Consider the following 16115-nt stretch of genomic DNA (forward strand, 5'->3'; position numbering starts at 1 on the left):
GGTAGAATATTACAATTGACCTTCACTTTAGAACGGTTGTAACATGGCCTCGGGTCGATAGTAACACAAATTCATTTTAACAAAATCAGATTATTTGTGAAACTAAATTGTAATAATTAATTAAAAAAAAGTAAAAGAATCGTATTCATACAAAAAAGGCAAACATAAATCAAATTTTTTAAGAACTGCAAGATTTTTACTTAATTATGTAAATTATTCTATTTCGCACTTGTGGCAAATGTACGAAACATAGCGTTTCATACATTTTTTATTTACCCAATCCTTGCACTTTATAAACTATATTCATTTTTTGTTTTGCTGTTTACTTTATCGAGGCATTGATATTACGATTGTCCCCAACCATGCTTTGGAATTTTCACTAACTAGCTACTTAAAAGTCCTAATTAACACTCAGTATTACATTCAGAAAGGTTAGATTAAAGATTAAAAAGAGGAAAAAGCAATTAATTCCTCAGAAAGTGCATATCACACTTTTATACCACCAAGAAGTTACTTTATGATATCGAAAAGTCGTTTTATTCACTATACTTGGTTTATTGCGGATGTATATTATTGGGATATGGAAATGTGTATGTCAATTGTAATTTTGCATTATATATCCAAAATTTGCGTTAAATAATAAATCGAGGAGCCACTAGGTTGAGTGCAGTTTCTTTGGAAGTAAGGGTATGCGGACGAAACTGATGTAAGATCAGAGAGCCGCAGGAGATGTTAGTGAGCCTCGTAACTTTTTAAACTATTAATTGATACAACTTGAGCGGTTAAGCTGTATCGTGGTGGATCTGTCAACTTCGAATGGGATCGCTTAAGGTAGTTATAGGTTTGTAAGCAATCTACGCAAAATTACAATGAATACTTAAATATATTCTAAATCAGTCTTTACGTACAAGTGTACAGTGTAGTGTTGTCGCGTAAAGTGTATGATATTAATGCACGGTGTTAACGCACTGGCGATGCGGGGACTTACAGAGTGGTCGTAGGAATTGCCAGATAGAATTTATGCCGACTCGCGGATTCTATGAGGTTAACTGTAGACTCGAAAGGGAACTTTAGCCCGATCTAACTGGATAGCAACCAACTCTGACGAACTTGACTATCAACGTGACGGTACTATTCTGAACCCGTTAGGGCTAAAATCTTTGAGTTTATATAGGCCGAAAAATGAGTGGGGTTCGTTAGAAATTTCCATATAAGGAAATTTCTCACGGTTGGTACAGCGTCGTGGTTGCTACCCAGCTGCTCGGAATCGCGCTTACATTAAAATAACGAAAAAAACGAGAGTGCTAGGGCGGTTTCTCTTAACAGGCAGAGACTTGAATATTTGGGAGAGTAGACGGAAAATATTCTCCGTACGTAACAAGAAGCATAGAAATTAGAATTTTCATTACTAGAAGACCTATTGCTGTCTTTGTCTTTAGGAGCGAAGTGTTTCGGGTGTGAGGCCCATTGCTGTGTGGCATTCGATCCGTGTACTCGAAGGATCATAGAAAAAGGGATCCCCTTCAGCTGATTTCAAAAGGTTTTTAGTGAAAAAGCAAATATCGTTTGCCAAGAAAACCTAACCTTCATGGTACGGATACGGTTCGGGTACGGCTAGTAAAATATGAACTAAATAGTATGAATTGCTCCATTCCAAAACAAGGGAACGATATTTTTACCACTGATATTGTGCACGATTTCATGATACAAGCACAGATTAGGAATTGATAGAAAAATATGGCCAAGTGTGAATTATACCATTCCAAAACTAAAGAACAGTATTTTTTAGCACTGTCACAGACGGCACTGTGTCGTCACGGTATGCCTATGTGTGAATCTTCCTTTATGCGACACACTCTCAATCGTAATAAGTACAAGTAAGATCAGAGAGATTCTGCGCCTCAGAATAAAATGAAAATGAAAAATAACAATATTGTATTGGTGGCTCTATTTTCGAAAAGAATACTTAAATTAAATCACCCAAATACCTCTAATTAACACATTGCACGATAGCTAAATATAAGCTGTTATCCACAAGTGCAGAAATATTCTGAAAACAAACCTTAAAAGAATAAGTGTGCAGTTTAATTGCTAAAGATTGAATTTGACTAATTTTCCATTCTTTTTGTACACAAATTATTTGTATGCCTAAATTCTTTACTACATGTTTAAATGATGATGGTAATATTGGGATAAGATTAGTAAGATAATAGTCTATGCATTTACATACCTTTTTGTATGTTATAGCATTTTCAATCAATAATCTATGAATTTGTCTAAACTGTTCTCGAGTTACTCAAATATAATTGTTTAATTTTTTGTTATTAAGTTCTATTTGTATAAAGTAATTTTTCTATAGATACTTAGTTTTTGGGAAAATTGAATTTAAAGATTCGTCTAGTATGTGTGCACTTGACTGTCTTTTTATTACTAATTGTATTATTTTACATTTACATTACAGAATAAATTGTTGAACGTGCCGTCTTTATTGATATATACAAATCTTTGTTCTTCGAACCACAGAGTCATAAAATGATGTTACCGTATTATGATGCTTTAATTTCTCGAATGCTAAGCTATTTATTGAGTCATATGAAAGAATTAGTGTACGCAGAAAGCACTATAAATCTTCTGCAGTTAGAAGAAATAATACAGGCTTCATAGAAATTAAAACATCAGAGCACCGTAATATCAGTACGCGATTCTTTGATATGAAGAGTAAGGACTTGTATGCATCAACAAGGATGATACTGAAGGTTAGATGTTTAGTACTATTTAGTAGTTTAGGATGGTACTGATTAGGCGCCGCTTAATATGCACCAGCTGAATTAAACTTGTCACTTTTTTACTCTGTTTTATCCCTAATCTGGTAAACAGCACTGCCAACACGGGAATACACTTTTTGTCCTTATATTAGAATATTATGAGTTAGGAAAGGGCCAATTCGATAGAGAAAGGTTCAATCGAGAGCGCTCTAGTCATGATTTCACTCTAAACAATCTCTAAATTACTTAAAAATGCTTCGATTTTATAGCTGTGAATTGTCTATTTTTGTTACACTTTGAATGCTCATATCACTGAATATCAGCAAAATTTAGCTAAATCATGATCAGAGCGCTTTTGATTGAACCTTTCTCTATCGAGTGAATCCTTTCTTAGCTCAAAATCTTCTAATATAAGAACGAAATATGTATTCTCGTAAACCTCTCTTTTTGCCTAATTTCCAACGTCCTGACACATTCGGGTCTACCTCCTTAAATGTTTAAAGCTTTGTCTTTAAAACAAATTCGACGCGCAATGCATAACAATCTTGATTATAGTGTATATAATTAAAGCAACGATCTATACTGAAATCTGTAATGATATCCAACCATTAATTAGTTGCAAATGTATTCAATCAATTTCGAAATGCATTTTGATCGAAAATGAAGCCACCGATACGAGATAATTTGTTACTTTTGATTTTCATTTTATTTTAAACTGTAGAATCCTTTCAACTTTACTTGTAACACGACATTCGATTTATCCCGTATATGTATTATATACAGGGCATTTCCTAACATATGGTACATTTTTGGAGGGTAGATTCTAGACACGAAGACTATGAAAAAAGCTTACGTACACACATATCCAGAAATAGTTACGTTTTTAGTTATACGCTATTATACATTGCACAGAGTGTGATAGTTGTTTTAAAATTCATGACTATGCTATGCGCCATTTATTTAAGAATTTAAGGGACCGAAATATCTGAGGGTCTAGTAGGATCTTAAGGGGTTACATCTACCTAGAAGCCTGAAAAAGTTATGTAACTTTCAAACTTTTTTTGTAACTATCAATAGAAATAACGCAAATGTTTTTCTTGTAAAAGATATATCTTTCAACTGTATTATCCTAAATTTTATAAACAAATGTTATTAGCTAAAACACATATTGCCATCGATAGAAGACGTGTTTCTTTTTCAAGTTTCTTTTTTATTTGCTGGTAGACATTCTCTAGCCCGAATAATGCATCTGAATGCAAAGAGCCAAATAGATAGTGAAAGTAGATGAAATTTAGAAGTCCTTGATGATCTATAAATTTTTATTTTGCATTTTATTACAAAATGACAGCTGTGTACATTTGGAATTTGGAATTTCGATGGAAAGATCGTTTTTTTTAAATTTAATTTAATTTTTTTTATTTAATTTAAAAACGTTTAAAAGTTATATCGTCAAGAACAGCGCATGATTCTTAAAAATATCGCTTGCAAACTTGAAGTGAATCAATCAAGTGGTTCCCGAGATATGATGTTCACCGTATTTAAAAATCGACTTTCGAAAAGAACATTTTTGAAGTTTTAGATATAATGTCTTGTATGTAAAAGCTGTATAACTTTATTAATTTTTGAGAAATCGATATGAAATTTTCAGGATACATTCTTGAAATCTAAAACTTTCCAAATATGTAAAAAATGAAAAATCGACTTTTTTTACCCATCTAGGTAGATGTAAACCCATAAATGGGTCTGTCTGCAGGCCTTAAAAATACAATGTCTTTTAAGTATCTCCACAGGAAGAAATCGCAGGCAATCACTAATTGCGAGGAATGTAGCTGACTAGAGGTGTGCGGCATATGATGGCTCGATTAAATGACGATTTTCTACATTTCTGTTGACCGAAGTAACTTTGACTGCACCTCATGGGATCCGTATTAAGTTGTACTATAATGTAGAGCATACAAACAAACAGCAGTCCATTAAAAAAAGAAATTAAAGTGATCTTGAAATATCTGTCATTTTTTCACCAAAAAGAGAGAAATTTGTCTATACTACATTATGCCCCCTTTTATATAAAACAACTTTTGTTAAAACATTTTTTTTACTATGTTTCGTCGTTTTTAAAATATTCCACATTTCCAGATAAACCGAACACTGTACGTACACGTGAACTTTTTTAATTGTCTTCAGGTCTAGAACCTATCCTCCAAAAATACCCCACATGTTTGGAAACACTCTATATATTGTATTGTTACTACAATTTATATCGTTCTTTATATGTATTAATTTTAATTTATTAATTATTGTATCGATTATTTATGAAAGATTATAGTTGAAATAGACACAGTTCCTTTTTTTACAGTGTAAACAGCGCCACGAAAATCTGTGTCCTGAATTTGAGAAAACAGAAAAATGTAGTAAAGGTAAACATTGTCCTTATCCTCACAAACTACATTCATCTCCCGAGAAGCAAAATCATCTAAAGAGACAAAAGGATGTAGGAAATAATCCAGTGGTAGTACCTATATCTAAGGATAATTCTGCTATTAATGAAAACAGACTTAGATACTATGAGCAGTCGAATAATTTGAACAAAAATTTAGATAAAAAAAGAGAAAGCATTACGAGGCAAATAAAATATATGAGAAGATTGGAAGCTGCAATCCATTCTGATACTTCAATTGAGAAATCTGATGATAATACAAATGTGAAGATACATGGAGATAATTGTAAGTCACTAATCACTGCTGATTCTAAAACATTAAAACGACCTCCTATAGGTTCTTTACCTGCTTATATACCTATTGATTAGTACGAGCTAATCAGTATTAGTGTAATAGCTATTAGTTTAATTCTGTTTATACTTAATAAAATTATGTGCTATTTATTTCTATCAACATAACAAATTTACAAACAATTTATGTTTGAAGTAGTAAAAACATTTATAACAATCATTATTGAAAAGTTTGAATTTGTATTATATTCTGTCTTAATATGTAGAGATGATAAAAATTATATTTTATAATGTATGTGTGTGTGTGCGCGCGCGCGCGCGTGTGTGTCTCATAAATAAATAAGATATATAAGTATAGGTAAATAAGATATATCATTCATATACAATGTATTTTATATGAATTCAAATTTTATTTGACCTTATTTTTAAAAAATTATACACATAAACAAGAAAATGTTATATTTTTTTAAGAAAATAAAGAAAACACTTTTGAAATCTTTGTATCTCTTTTGCGCGTGCATACATGTACACACACATCAACCATTTGTTGCAACAATGACATTATTTAAAATAAATTTTCAAGGATACAATATTGTTATTTAATGTAAGTACCATTCTGTCCATATAGACAACTAAGAGACGGTAAATTATGTAATTATATCACTGTTACAGCAAATGAGCGATATACATATACATTACGTACAAAACATTCATACATCTACACACAAATATACAATACTTTGACTAGTAAATTAATGAAAATAGATCGATCTGAAACAACATGTACAATATTTCTAATAAAAATTGATATTAAAATCTAACATTATTACAATAATATGTTGTACAATTTATTACATCAACCAGAAATTTTATTTGTTTATATTATTGCTTCGATTGTACACAAGAATCCAATTGGAAGGATGATTATAAGCCAACAATATTGGACTATGCAATAGTAATGAAATACTCTTTTCATTGACAATATTTGATACTATAAACCACTGTTCAAGCCAGTTTCGCATACTTTCTGTTGACATATTTGCAGGACTTAGACCTCTAAAGGAAAGCGCCTAAAATAACGAATAATTGTTTGGTATAATGTATGTATTACTAGTAAATAGATATTTAAATATCTATTTAGATATAATAAATAGATAACTAAAAATAGAGTAAAAATGTCATAAATATAAATTTTTTCTATGCATACCCAACGTAATGCTTCATTAGACATTTCCATTGTTCCACCTTCTGATTGTATCGCAGTGTCCATTCTTTTTATTAGCATACCTCTTTCTATCAATTTGTGTTTTCTAAATGGTCTCCATGAAGGTATGTCATGTATGGAAAGTAATTCTATCTAAAATATAATATGTTATGATTGTCTATTTTGCATAATTGTTACTTTTTATAAACCATTAAATATTAAATAGACTTTTAAATCTTGTGAAGAGTTATATTTTTTATTTTGAACTCTTAAATTAGCATTTTGCTTTTGATAATTAATATCTTTTGTAGTTACAAAACAATATAATATTTGACATCTAATATAAATTATCTTGTATAGGTTGAAAAATACATTACTTTATTATTTTCTCACACGTAATAGAAATTCCCATTGAATCTCATAATATAATTTGTAATTGAATTAAAAAAATTCAAACTTACATAAAATTTTGGAAAATTTTAATATAGTTTTAACGTACTATGTGTTTCCTTCTAAGATGATCCAATGAATATGGTTGACCAGTAAATAATTCACAACATGTAATAATATCTTCTGCATGAGGATGTGTACCACTACCAAGGCAAGCAATAATGTCGTTCCATTTTGCTCTCAATATCTGGTTTTCAATATTGGGAAGCTCTGCCTGCATGCACCTAAATAATGGTCTGTTATGTTTCAATCGCTTTTTATGATTTAATAGCATGAAATCCAGCTTTTGTTGCAGTGTCCAGTAGTGCGAAGTTAGAAGATATCGTGGAAAATAATATGCCAAAGGAAAAATGACATAACTTGTGAATGGGATAGCAGATATTAACAAAACAGGAAATATCCTTATTAAATCATTTCGCATTGTGTAATTCAGCTGGAGTTCCTCTCGTGTTAAACTATCAAAACCATAAAGATTTTGTTTTCTCATTACTAATATATACTTTTTTACTTCCAAGATAAAATCTTTAGTGCCAATAGAAAATATACGATAAACATGCATCGTCCGTGGAAAGTTCTTTTCCAATAAACGGTCATAATTTTTAATGTAATCTATATATTTATTAAACCAATATTTTTTGATGTTAGATACACTGGATTTTTCTATTTTTTTTTTCATTTGTATCTCATAGCGCTGGACATAAACATGTGTAAAAGGCAAAACATTTTTATTTTTATTAATGAATGTCCGACACAATAATTTGTACATTTTCAGAGTTCTAATTTGCTCATATTAATGGTGATTTCTTTTAAGCTATTAGTCAATTCTTCCTCTGAGTTATGCATATATGTTAGGTTGAGTATTTAAAGAATAATTACAATATTGTATTTTATTGTTTCTTATTCAAGTTCATATCTTTTTTTATAATTTTTTACATTCATTCTATTATTCCACTTGCTGCTTAATACAGCAAAATATTTACATAATAAAATAAATTCGAATATTCTTGAATTTTATTTATTTTATTCTTGAACATTATACTCGTGAGATTTCAATATTCCCAGTAAAACTATTTATAATTATTTACATCTACGATTATTATTAGTATATATGTACCCACTTAACATTAATCAATATTTACTTATAAGCTCATAATCTAATTTTTATAGGTTATTATTCTTTCAAGAACATAAACTATCAGCAAATTTGTAATTAAAAGAACAAGTTTTTTCTAAAATTTGAATAAAATTTATAAATCTAAAGAAATGTATATAAATTGCACTTCATGGATATAGTTTCTACAAATATCCTGTATACTCATTTCTATTCTTACTAAATCTGTTAGTCTGTCAGAACTAGATACAGGGAATATGGGGAATTTCGATTATTTCAAATAAGCTTGCATGTACTGCGACTGTTACGATTCTCGTTCGAATGAATTGTATTTTATAGACTGAAGGTAGCTATAGAAATCGAAATATCGAGGTTCAATGTAGAGCGAAATTCAAAGTTCCCTTAATAGGAAATAGTATTGTTAAGATGTATTTTGTCACCCATGTGAAATTAGCTCATACTAGTAACCAATTCTAATAAAACATAAGTCAAACAATTCCTCTTTAATTGCCCATAATTGCTCATCAATTACTTTTAATTGCTCACCTTTAATTTTCGAAATATTTCCAAAAAACTTTTTTGGACATCTAGGGACTTTTATGGATTGGCAACGGTTGTTCAATATCATAAAACTTGTATGTGTGTGACAACGTGTGACACTAACTTCAAGGCGCGAAGTTCAAATTGAATGTAATAGAGAAGGCGTCAAAAGTGAAGTTGGAATAAGTTTATATGCTTGAAACCAGTTATAAACATTACTCTACAGAATATTTCAGAGTAAAGAATAAATCAATATCTCCTTAGAAACACTTATTTAAACATTCAAATCTCACCTTTTTCCCCTTCTCTAAGGAATTATCTCCAGCGCCAAGATGTAAAAGACTCGAAAGCTAGAAATCGATAAATGCTGACGATAGTTTTAACGAATTGGAGTTTATTAATTATAATATAATTATGTAATTGGTTCCTTGTTACTAAGATACCAAAAATTAACAAACATGTATAAAAATTTAGCGAGAAACCATTTTGGTACGCTCTCTTCGTCCCAGTCCTGTGAACTGATAAGACATGTTTTCCCTTGGTTCAAATACAACAGTTTAGTTTGAGTTTAAATTTGTTTCATTTCTTTACGAGCAGAGTGCTTTAGCGCTCCACGGGCACGAATCCTTCCCGGGTCCAAATAAAAATCCCTGAAGGCCACGCAACAAATATTGGTGACAGCGGTGGGATGCGCAAGGCTGAAAAGGAAATCTCAGTCTTCAGATTTGCCGGCTCGTGAAGACTATTGGACGATTGGAAACATCTCTCGGAACATCGTACTATAAGGACTTCGTGGATTCTGGATTCAGCAATCTTCGTGGAGCCAGGAGTTGGATGAAAGAGTGAGCGTGTTGGATTTCAAGAATTCCATCTCATCTGATTCGGCGAGTTAAATATTATAAATAGTTAATAGTTCGGAGTTACTGTTTTTAGTTTTAACAAAGTGAATTTGTTCTTATTATATTTTATTCGTCCTGAAACATAGTTACAGTTAGTCGTGAAAATATTAAAATGTTACGCAGATTTATGAAGCGTAAGCGAGCGAAGCGTAGTCGTAAGTCATTATTATCGCAAGTTCAAAATTTTGACGTCGAGGATATATTAGTAGATAAGCTGGAGGAACAGACTCCGAATAACATGTTGCAATTGAATTCGCTTAATGTTTCATCACCCCGAACAAGTAATTCAGGTGGAGTTGATGTAGTCAGTTTAAGTGGAGAGTTACTTCGTTCTGATACGATTGATAAACCGGCGTCAAAAGAAACTGCGGAATCTTCGTATTTTCCTATACGTATAGTATCGAATATCATTCCGCAATTTGATGGAGATTCCTCGTCACTTTTCAAATTTATTAAAATATGTCAAAAAATTAATTCACAAGTTAGATCTTCTGATCGCGTCATTCTTCTTACCATAATTCGAAATAAGATAATAGGACAAGCAGACATATTGATATCAAATCGGGAAGAACCGGAAACTGTTGATGGACTCATAAATCTACTCAAGGAGGTCTATGATTCCGCATTCGATATTAGTCAAATTCATGGTGAATTGAGAGGACTGCGACAGGGTATCCAGGAAAGGTTGGCCTTTTATGTAGCTAGGATTCGCGAAATTTTAAATCGAGGAATACAAGCAGCCAAAGATAAATTTAATCTGGAACAATTGAAAGGTGTAATAGCTTTATTAAACCAGGAAGCTGTAACTAATTTTAAACAGGGTTTACGAGACCAATCTTTGAGACTGCATTTTCTTAAAGAACGAGCGGAAGATTTTGAGGAAATCGCGAAAATTGCGTGCGAACTAGGACGAGAACTAGGTGATGAACAATCAAATCAAGTTTTATCTACTCGGCCTATAATTCGAGATGGTAAAGTTTTTACAACTAACGCCGAAGAAATTCAATGCTTTAAGTGTAATCAAAAAGGACACTTTCGTAATAACTGTCCCCAAAATAATGAGAGGAATTTGAATAAATCGAATTATAACTGGATCAGATGCAAATTCTGTAGGAAAACCGGCCATGACGAATCGCGTTGTTTTAAAAAACAGAATATTAATTTTCCTTCACAAGCACAATTAACTTCAAACACTATCACAAAACCTCAATATTTAAACTCTCAGATAGCTCCGCGGAAGGGTGTGACACGGGGCGAACCTTTGATTGCACGCCCTCAACTCAACAAAACAGGTTCCAGTTCGATGTAAAAAGTATAGGTCAATTACCAGTTCTTGATTTAGAACACAGTTCATTTTGTAGAGGGACCGCTAGCTTCCTTATTGACACTGGTTCACAGTTAAACCTAATCAAACGAAAGAGTGCTATCTCTACTTTGAAAGTAAATCCCAAGGTTACATATCAACTTACTGGTATTGATTCAGGAAATGTTAATACTTGTGGTGAAATAATTATCTCTATTCGAGATATCGACGTTCACTTCCAGTTAGTAAATGAGAACTTTCCAATCTCGGAAATGGAATTTTAGGAATTCCATTCTTAGAGAAGCAACAAGCAATTTTAACCTTTAACGATAAAATATTAAATAGTCTTCAGTTTGGCAATACAAGGGTAGTCCTCCGTTCACCCACTTCGTTTAAATTGGCTCCTAGAACTGTTGTTTATGGTAAATAAATACACTCCTGTATTTTGTCTTGATGATTATTTGTATTGTTAATAAGATATACATATACATATGTAAACGCAAAATGGTTTTTTAGATAAAACGTTACAGCGACATGACGCCTCTTGACTTGACTCTCTTTCCATCACAACTACCGCGCCTCGCCACCCAAGGCGCCACACTCACACACACACACAGTCCCATGCAAGTCATTACATATTAACAAGAACAAAAGCTCTTATCACTATTCCAATAAAAAACATTGAGAAGAAAGATGGTTATGTAAGACAGTTCACTGCAGAAACAGGCATTTATGTAGGGGAAGCATTAGTGACACAAAAGAATGGGTTTGATAAAATATTCGCAATCAATACTACCCCTAATTACGTTAACCTAAATGTACCTCTGGTCGAGTTGGAAGATTTTTCTGAGCTTTCTCCTGCACCGCGTTCAGCTCGAACAGGAAATCCCGGCATAGAACACAATCTAGGGCTGATGCTAATAGATTTGTCAAATTGATTAAAGCATTAGATTTGAAAATCCTTAACGATGTCGAACAAGCCAGTATACTGAAAATTTTGAAAGAATTTCCTTATCAGTTTTATTTGCCAACGGATCAATTAAGTTCAACAAATATAATACAACACACAATAATAACTATAGATGAGGCTCCGATAAACACAAATCAATATCGATTTCCCCTAATTCACAAGGAGGAAATCACAAAGCAGGTGGAATAATTGTTGAAGAAAATGTTATCAGACCATCTACCTCTCCTTATAATTCCCCAGTTTGGGTGGTTCCTAAAAAGGCGGATTCTATGGGTAAACCTAGATGGCGCATGGTTATTGATTATAGGAAACTTAATGATAAGACGATAAGTGATGCTTACCCGCTTCCTAACATAATAGATATCCTCGATCAACTTGGTGCAGCAAAGTATTTTACTACTCTTGATCTTGTCTCTGGTTTCCATCAAATTCCAGTGCATTCCAATTCAAAGGCAAAGGCTGCTTTTTCTACACCTAATGGGCATTTTGAATTTAATAAAATGCTCTTCGGTCTTAAAAATGCCCCAGCAACCTTCCAACGGTGTATGGATTTAGCTCTCTCAGGCTTACAGGGGGTTGAATTGTTTGTTTACATGGACGATATTGTCATTTACGCCAATTCCTTGGAAGAACATACACGGAAACTAAAAAATCTTTTAGCTAGATTGAAAGATGCAGGGTTAATGTTACAGCCTGAAAAGTGTCAATTTCTTCGACGAGAAATCTCTTACCTAGGTCATATTATCTCAGCCGAAGGAGTTAAACCTGATCCCGCCAAAGTTAAAGCTGTAAAATTATTCCCCATTTCGGAAACTAGGAAAAACGTCAAACAATTTTTAGGGTTAGTCGGCTATTATAGGCGTTTCATCCCTGAAATGGCAAAGATTGCCAAACCTTTAACACGATTATTAAAAGCTAATATTCCTTTCGTTTGGAATGATGATGCTTACTCAGCTTTTAAACACTTGCGTGATATTATTTGTTCAAAACCCTTGTTACAATTTCCAAATTTTAAACAGCCCTTCCTTGTTAGAACTGAGGCCTCTAATTTTGCCCTCGGAGCCGTGTTAAGTCAAGGTCAAATTGGAAAGGACCTTCCTATTGCATATGCGTCGAGGACACTTAACGATGCTGAAATTAAGTATTCTACTATCGAAAAAGAGTTACTCGCAGTAGTTTATGCGGTTGAGCACTTCCGGCCATATTTGTATGGTCAAAAGTTTACCTTAATAACAGATCATAGACCGTTAGTCTGGTTACATAACGTGAAAGACCCTATTTCTCGTATAATGAGATGGAGAATCAAATTAAACGAGTATGACTATAATATAATCTATAAACCCGGGAAAGTTAATCTTAACGCAGATGCACTATCGCGCAAGCCTCCAGTTTCTACCAAGGACAGTCAGACTTCTCTTACTCAGACGCAACAACTCAGACATACTGATGCCTTTTCTCCACGGAGTGGAGCGATCAGAAGATTTAACTTGTGAATTAATTTTTTGACATATTTTAATAAATTTGAAAAGTGACGAGGAATCTCCATCAAATTGCGGAATGATATTCGATACTATACGTATAGGAAAATACGAAGATTCCGCAGTTTCTTTTGACGCCGGTTTATCAATCGTATCAGAACGAAGTAACTCTCCACTTAAACTGACTACATCAACTCCACCTGAATTACTTGTTCGGGGTGATGAAACATTAAGCGAATTCAATTGCAACATGTTATTCGGAGTCTGTTCCTCCAGCTTATCTACTAATATATCCTCGACGTCAAAATTTTGAACTTGCGATAATAATGACTTACGACTACGCTTCGCTCGCTTACGCTTCATAAATCTGCGTAACATTTTAATATTTTCACGACTAACTGTAACTATGTTTCAGGACGAATAAAATATAATAAGAACAAATTCACTTTGTTAAAACTAAAAACAGTAACTCCGAACTATTAACTATTTATAATATTTAACTCGCCGAATCAGATGAGATGGAATTCTTGAAATCCAACACGCTCACTCTTTCATCCAACTCCTGGCTCCACGAAGATTGCTGAATCCAGAATCCACGAAGTCCTTATAGTACGATGTTCCGAGAGATGTTTCCAATCGTCCAATAGTCTTCACGAGCCGGCAAATCTGAAGACTGAGATTTCCTTTTCAGCCTTGCGCATCCCACCGCTGTCACCAATATTTGTTGCGTGGCCTTCAGGGATTTTTATTTGGACCCGGGAAGGATTCGTGCCCGTGGAGCGCTAAAGCACTCTGCTCGTAAAGAAATGAAACAAATTTAAACTCAAACTAAACTGTTGTATTTGAACCAAGGGAAAACATGTCTTATCAGTTCACAGGACTGGGACGAAGAGAGCGTACCAAAATGGTTTCTCGCTAAATTTTTATACATGTTTGTTAATTTTTGGTATCTTAGTAACAAGGAACCAATTACATAATTATATTATAATTAATAAACTCCAATTCGTTAAAACTATCGTCAGCATTTATCGATTTCTAGCTTTCGAGTCTTTTACATCTTGGCGCTGGAGATAATTCCTTAGAGAAGGGGAAAAAGGTGAGATTTGAATGTTTAAATAAGTGTTTCTAAGGAGATATTGATTTATTCTTTACTCTGAAATATTCTGTAGAGTAATGTTTATAACTGGTTTCAAGCATATAAACTTATTCCAACTTCACTTTTGACGCCTTCTCTATTACATTCAATTTGAACTTCGCGCCTTGAAGTTAGTGTCACACGTTGTCACACAACACCCATAATTGCTCATCAATTATTTTTAATTGCTCACCTCTCGTTTTCGAAATATTATCAAAAAACTTTTTTGGGCATCTAGGGACTTTTATGAGTTGGCAACGACATACACTATCCCGAAACTTCTAAAATAATGTACAAAACGAACTACACAAGCTACCAAAAAATTGCTCTTTGCTCAGAATTAATTGCTCAACCGTTAATAAGCAACAATTAGGCCAATAAACAACAAATTTTATAAGTAAAAATATGAAACTGTAACCTAGTAACTTCTAAGTGCGCATTCACGTATCTTTAGTAACATTAATACAGATCGTACGTCCGCCTCCACATGAAAATTCTAAAACTTGCTCCACTACATTACGCAGTCACTTAAACAATTGTTCTTTATTTGCTCTTTCCTGCCCTGTAATTACTTTTAATTGCTCACTCGTAATCTTCTAAAACTTTCGGAAAAATGCTCTTGCAATTACAACTGCGTTCAGTTGGCAGTACATATCAGTTTACAATTATACATATTCGGCACGAATAGTTTCAAGAAAATTAGCTTAGAAATTAAAAGTGTTTATTTCGCCCAACGGGTTCGTTATCTTGAGTTTACTGTACAAAAAACTTAAACATGTAACCAAAACAAGTCTTGTACAAAGAATTTGATTAAACTATAAAACCTGGCTTAAACAGCCTTGACAAATGTTTTTCACGTAAGTGAGATCACGGATTCCGCAGCCGCGATTTACCGTTTTATTTTCACGACCGGTCAAAAGACGCACGACGTCGAAAGAAGATACGGTACGGCAGAGAGAGAGCGCGCATACGACACACGAGTCTTCTGGCCTCTTCATCAGCCGGTCGGGCGAGCGAAAAAGGATCGACCTGGATGCCTCGATTACACTGTTCAACACGGGTCTGATTTTGTAAGCGTGAATAAACATTTCTTATAGATTTCGACGTGCTGATTACGAATCTGCCAACCGTTTTTTCCTAGAACGTACAGTTTTTTAAAAAATCAATTTTGAAAAAAATGACAAATTTTCAACTTTGGGATTTTTTTCTGCTTTTACCGTAGAAGTTATTTAGTTCCTCTTTGCACGAACTGATTCTGTGGACTCTCCCGAATAAAATAATATAAATAGTTATTAGATTATAAACATCGAAATAGGTTTAAATAACAATTAAAGTGAAAAGGACACCCAAAACGTACCCATTTTTGCTGATATTTTTCACTTTATTTTAAAAAGTAAGGGTCTAGGAGAAAATCTGACTATACCACGCGATAGAGCAAACCTTTCTACTAAGGAAAGCATCAGGCGAATGTCCAAAATTATTTTCGTTTTCAATATAGAAATAAAATAGTTTGGCGAAACGCGCGGCGGCGA

General features: G+C 33.1%; 3 protein-coding genes and 2 long non-coding RNA genes across 9 annotated transcripts in view; 1 reads left to right on the top strand and 4 right to left on the bottom strand.

The window, feature by feature from the left end:
- Zc3h3 (zinc finger CCCH domain-containing protein 3) overlaps positions 1-5906 on the top strand; it is a 28318-nt gene extending 22412 nt beyond the window's left edge. For 4 of the 5 annotated variants that reach the window (XM_076390097.1, XM_076390098.1, XM_076390100.1 and 1 more), the window contains one exon: positions 5122-5906. In XM_076390097.1, coding sequence (XP_076246212.1) covers positions 5122-5571 — 450 coding nt within the window. In that variant the 3' untranslated portion in view covers positions 5572-5906. The remainder of the gene's footprint in view (positions 1-5121) is intronic. The other variant, XM_076390102.1, reaches the window with a different exon arrangement.
- The window catches only part of LOC143186537 (angiotensin-converting enzyme), a 349658-nt gene extending 333669 nt beyond the window's left edge, over positions 1-15989 (bottom strand). The window contains exon 1 of the mRNA XM_076390227.1: positions 15941-15989. The gene's annotated coding sequence lies outside the window, so the exon portion shown is untranslated. The remainder of the gene's footprint in view (positions 1-15940) is intronic.
- On the bottom strand, positions 5875-8176 carry LOC143186425 (LETM1 domain-containing protein 1). Its single transcript, XM_076390103.1, has 3 exons — positions 7197-8176; positions 6701-6850; positions 5875-6563 (listed from the first exon to the last, which is right to left on the bottom strand). The coding sequence occupies exons 1-3, from the start codon at positions 7911-7913 to the stop codon at positions 6363-6365; spliced, it is 1068 nt and encodes a 355-aa protein (XP_076246218.1). The 5' UTR covers positions 7914-8176; the 3' UTR covers positions 5875-6362.
- LOC143186426 (uncharacterized) lies at positions 8976-10117 on the bottom strand. The gene is made up of 2 exons (XR_013003049.1): positions 9579-10117; positions 8976-9496 (listed from the first exon to the last, which is right to left on the bottom strand). It is a non-coding gene; the product is annotated as an uncharacterized LOC143186426 (long non-coding RNA).
- Positions 8976-11800, bottom strand: LOC143186427 (uncharacterized). Its single transcript, XR_013003050.1, has 3 exons — positions 11167-11800; positions 11025-11101; positions 8976-9772 (listed from the first exon to the last, which is right to left on the bottom strand). It is a non-coding gene; the product is annotated as an uncharacterized LOC143186427 (long non-coding RNA).
- Positions 15990-16115: the final 126 nt, after the last annotated feature.

This window comes from Calliopsis andreniformis, unplaced genomic scaffold (assembly GCF_051401765.1).
Source record: "Calliopsis andreniformis isolate RMS-2024a unplaced genomic scaffold, iyCalAndr_principal scaffold0001, whole genome shotgun sequence".
Classification (NCBI taxonomy): Eukaryota; Metazoa; Arthropoda; class Insecta; order Hymenoptera; family Andrenidae; genus Calliopsis; species Calliopsis andreniformis.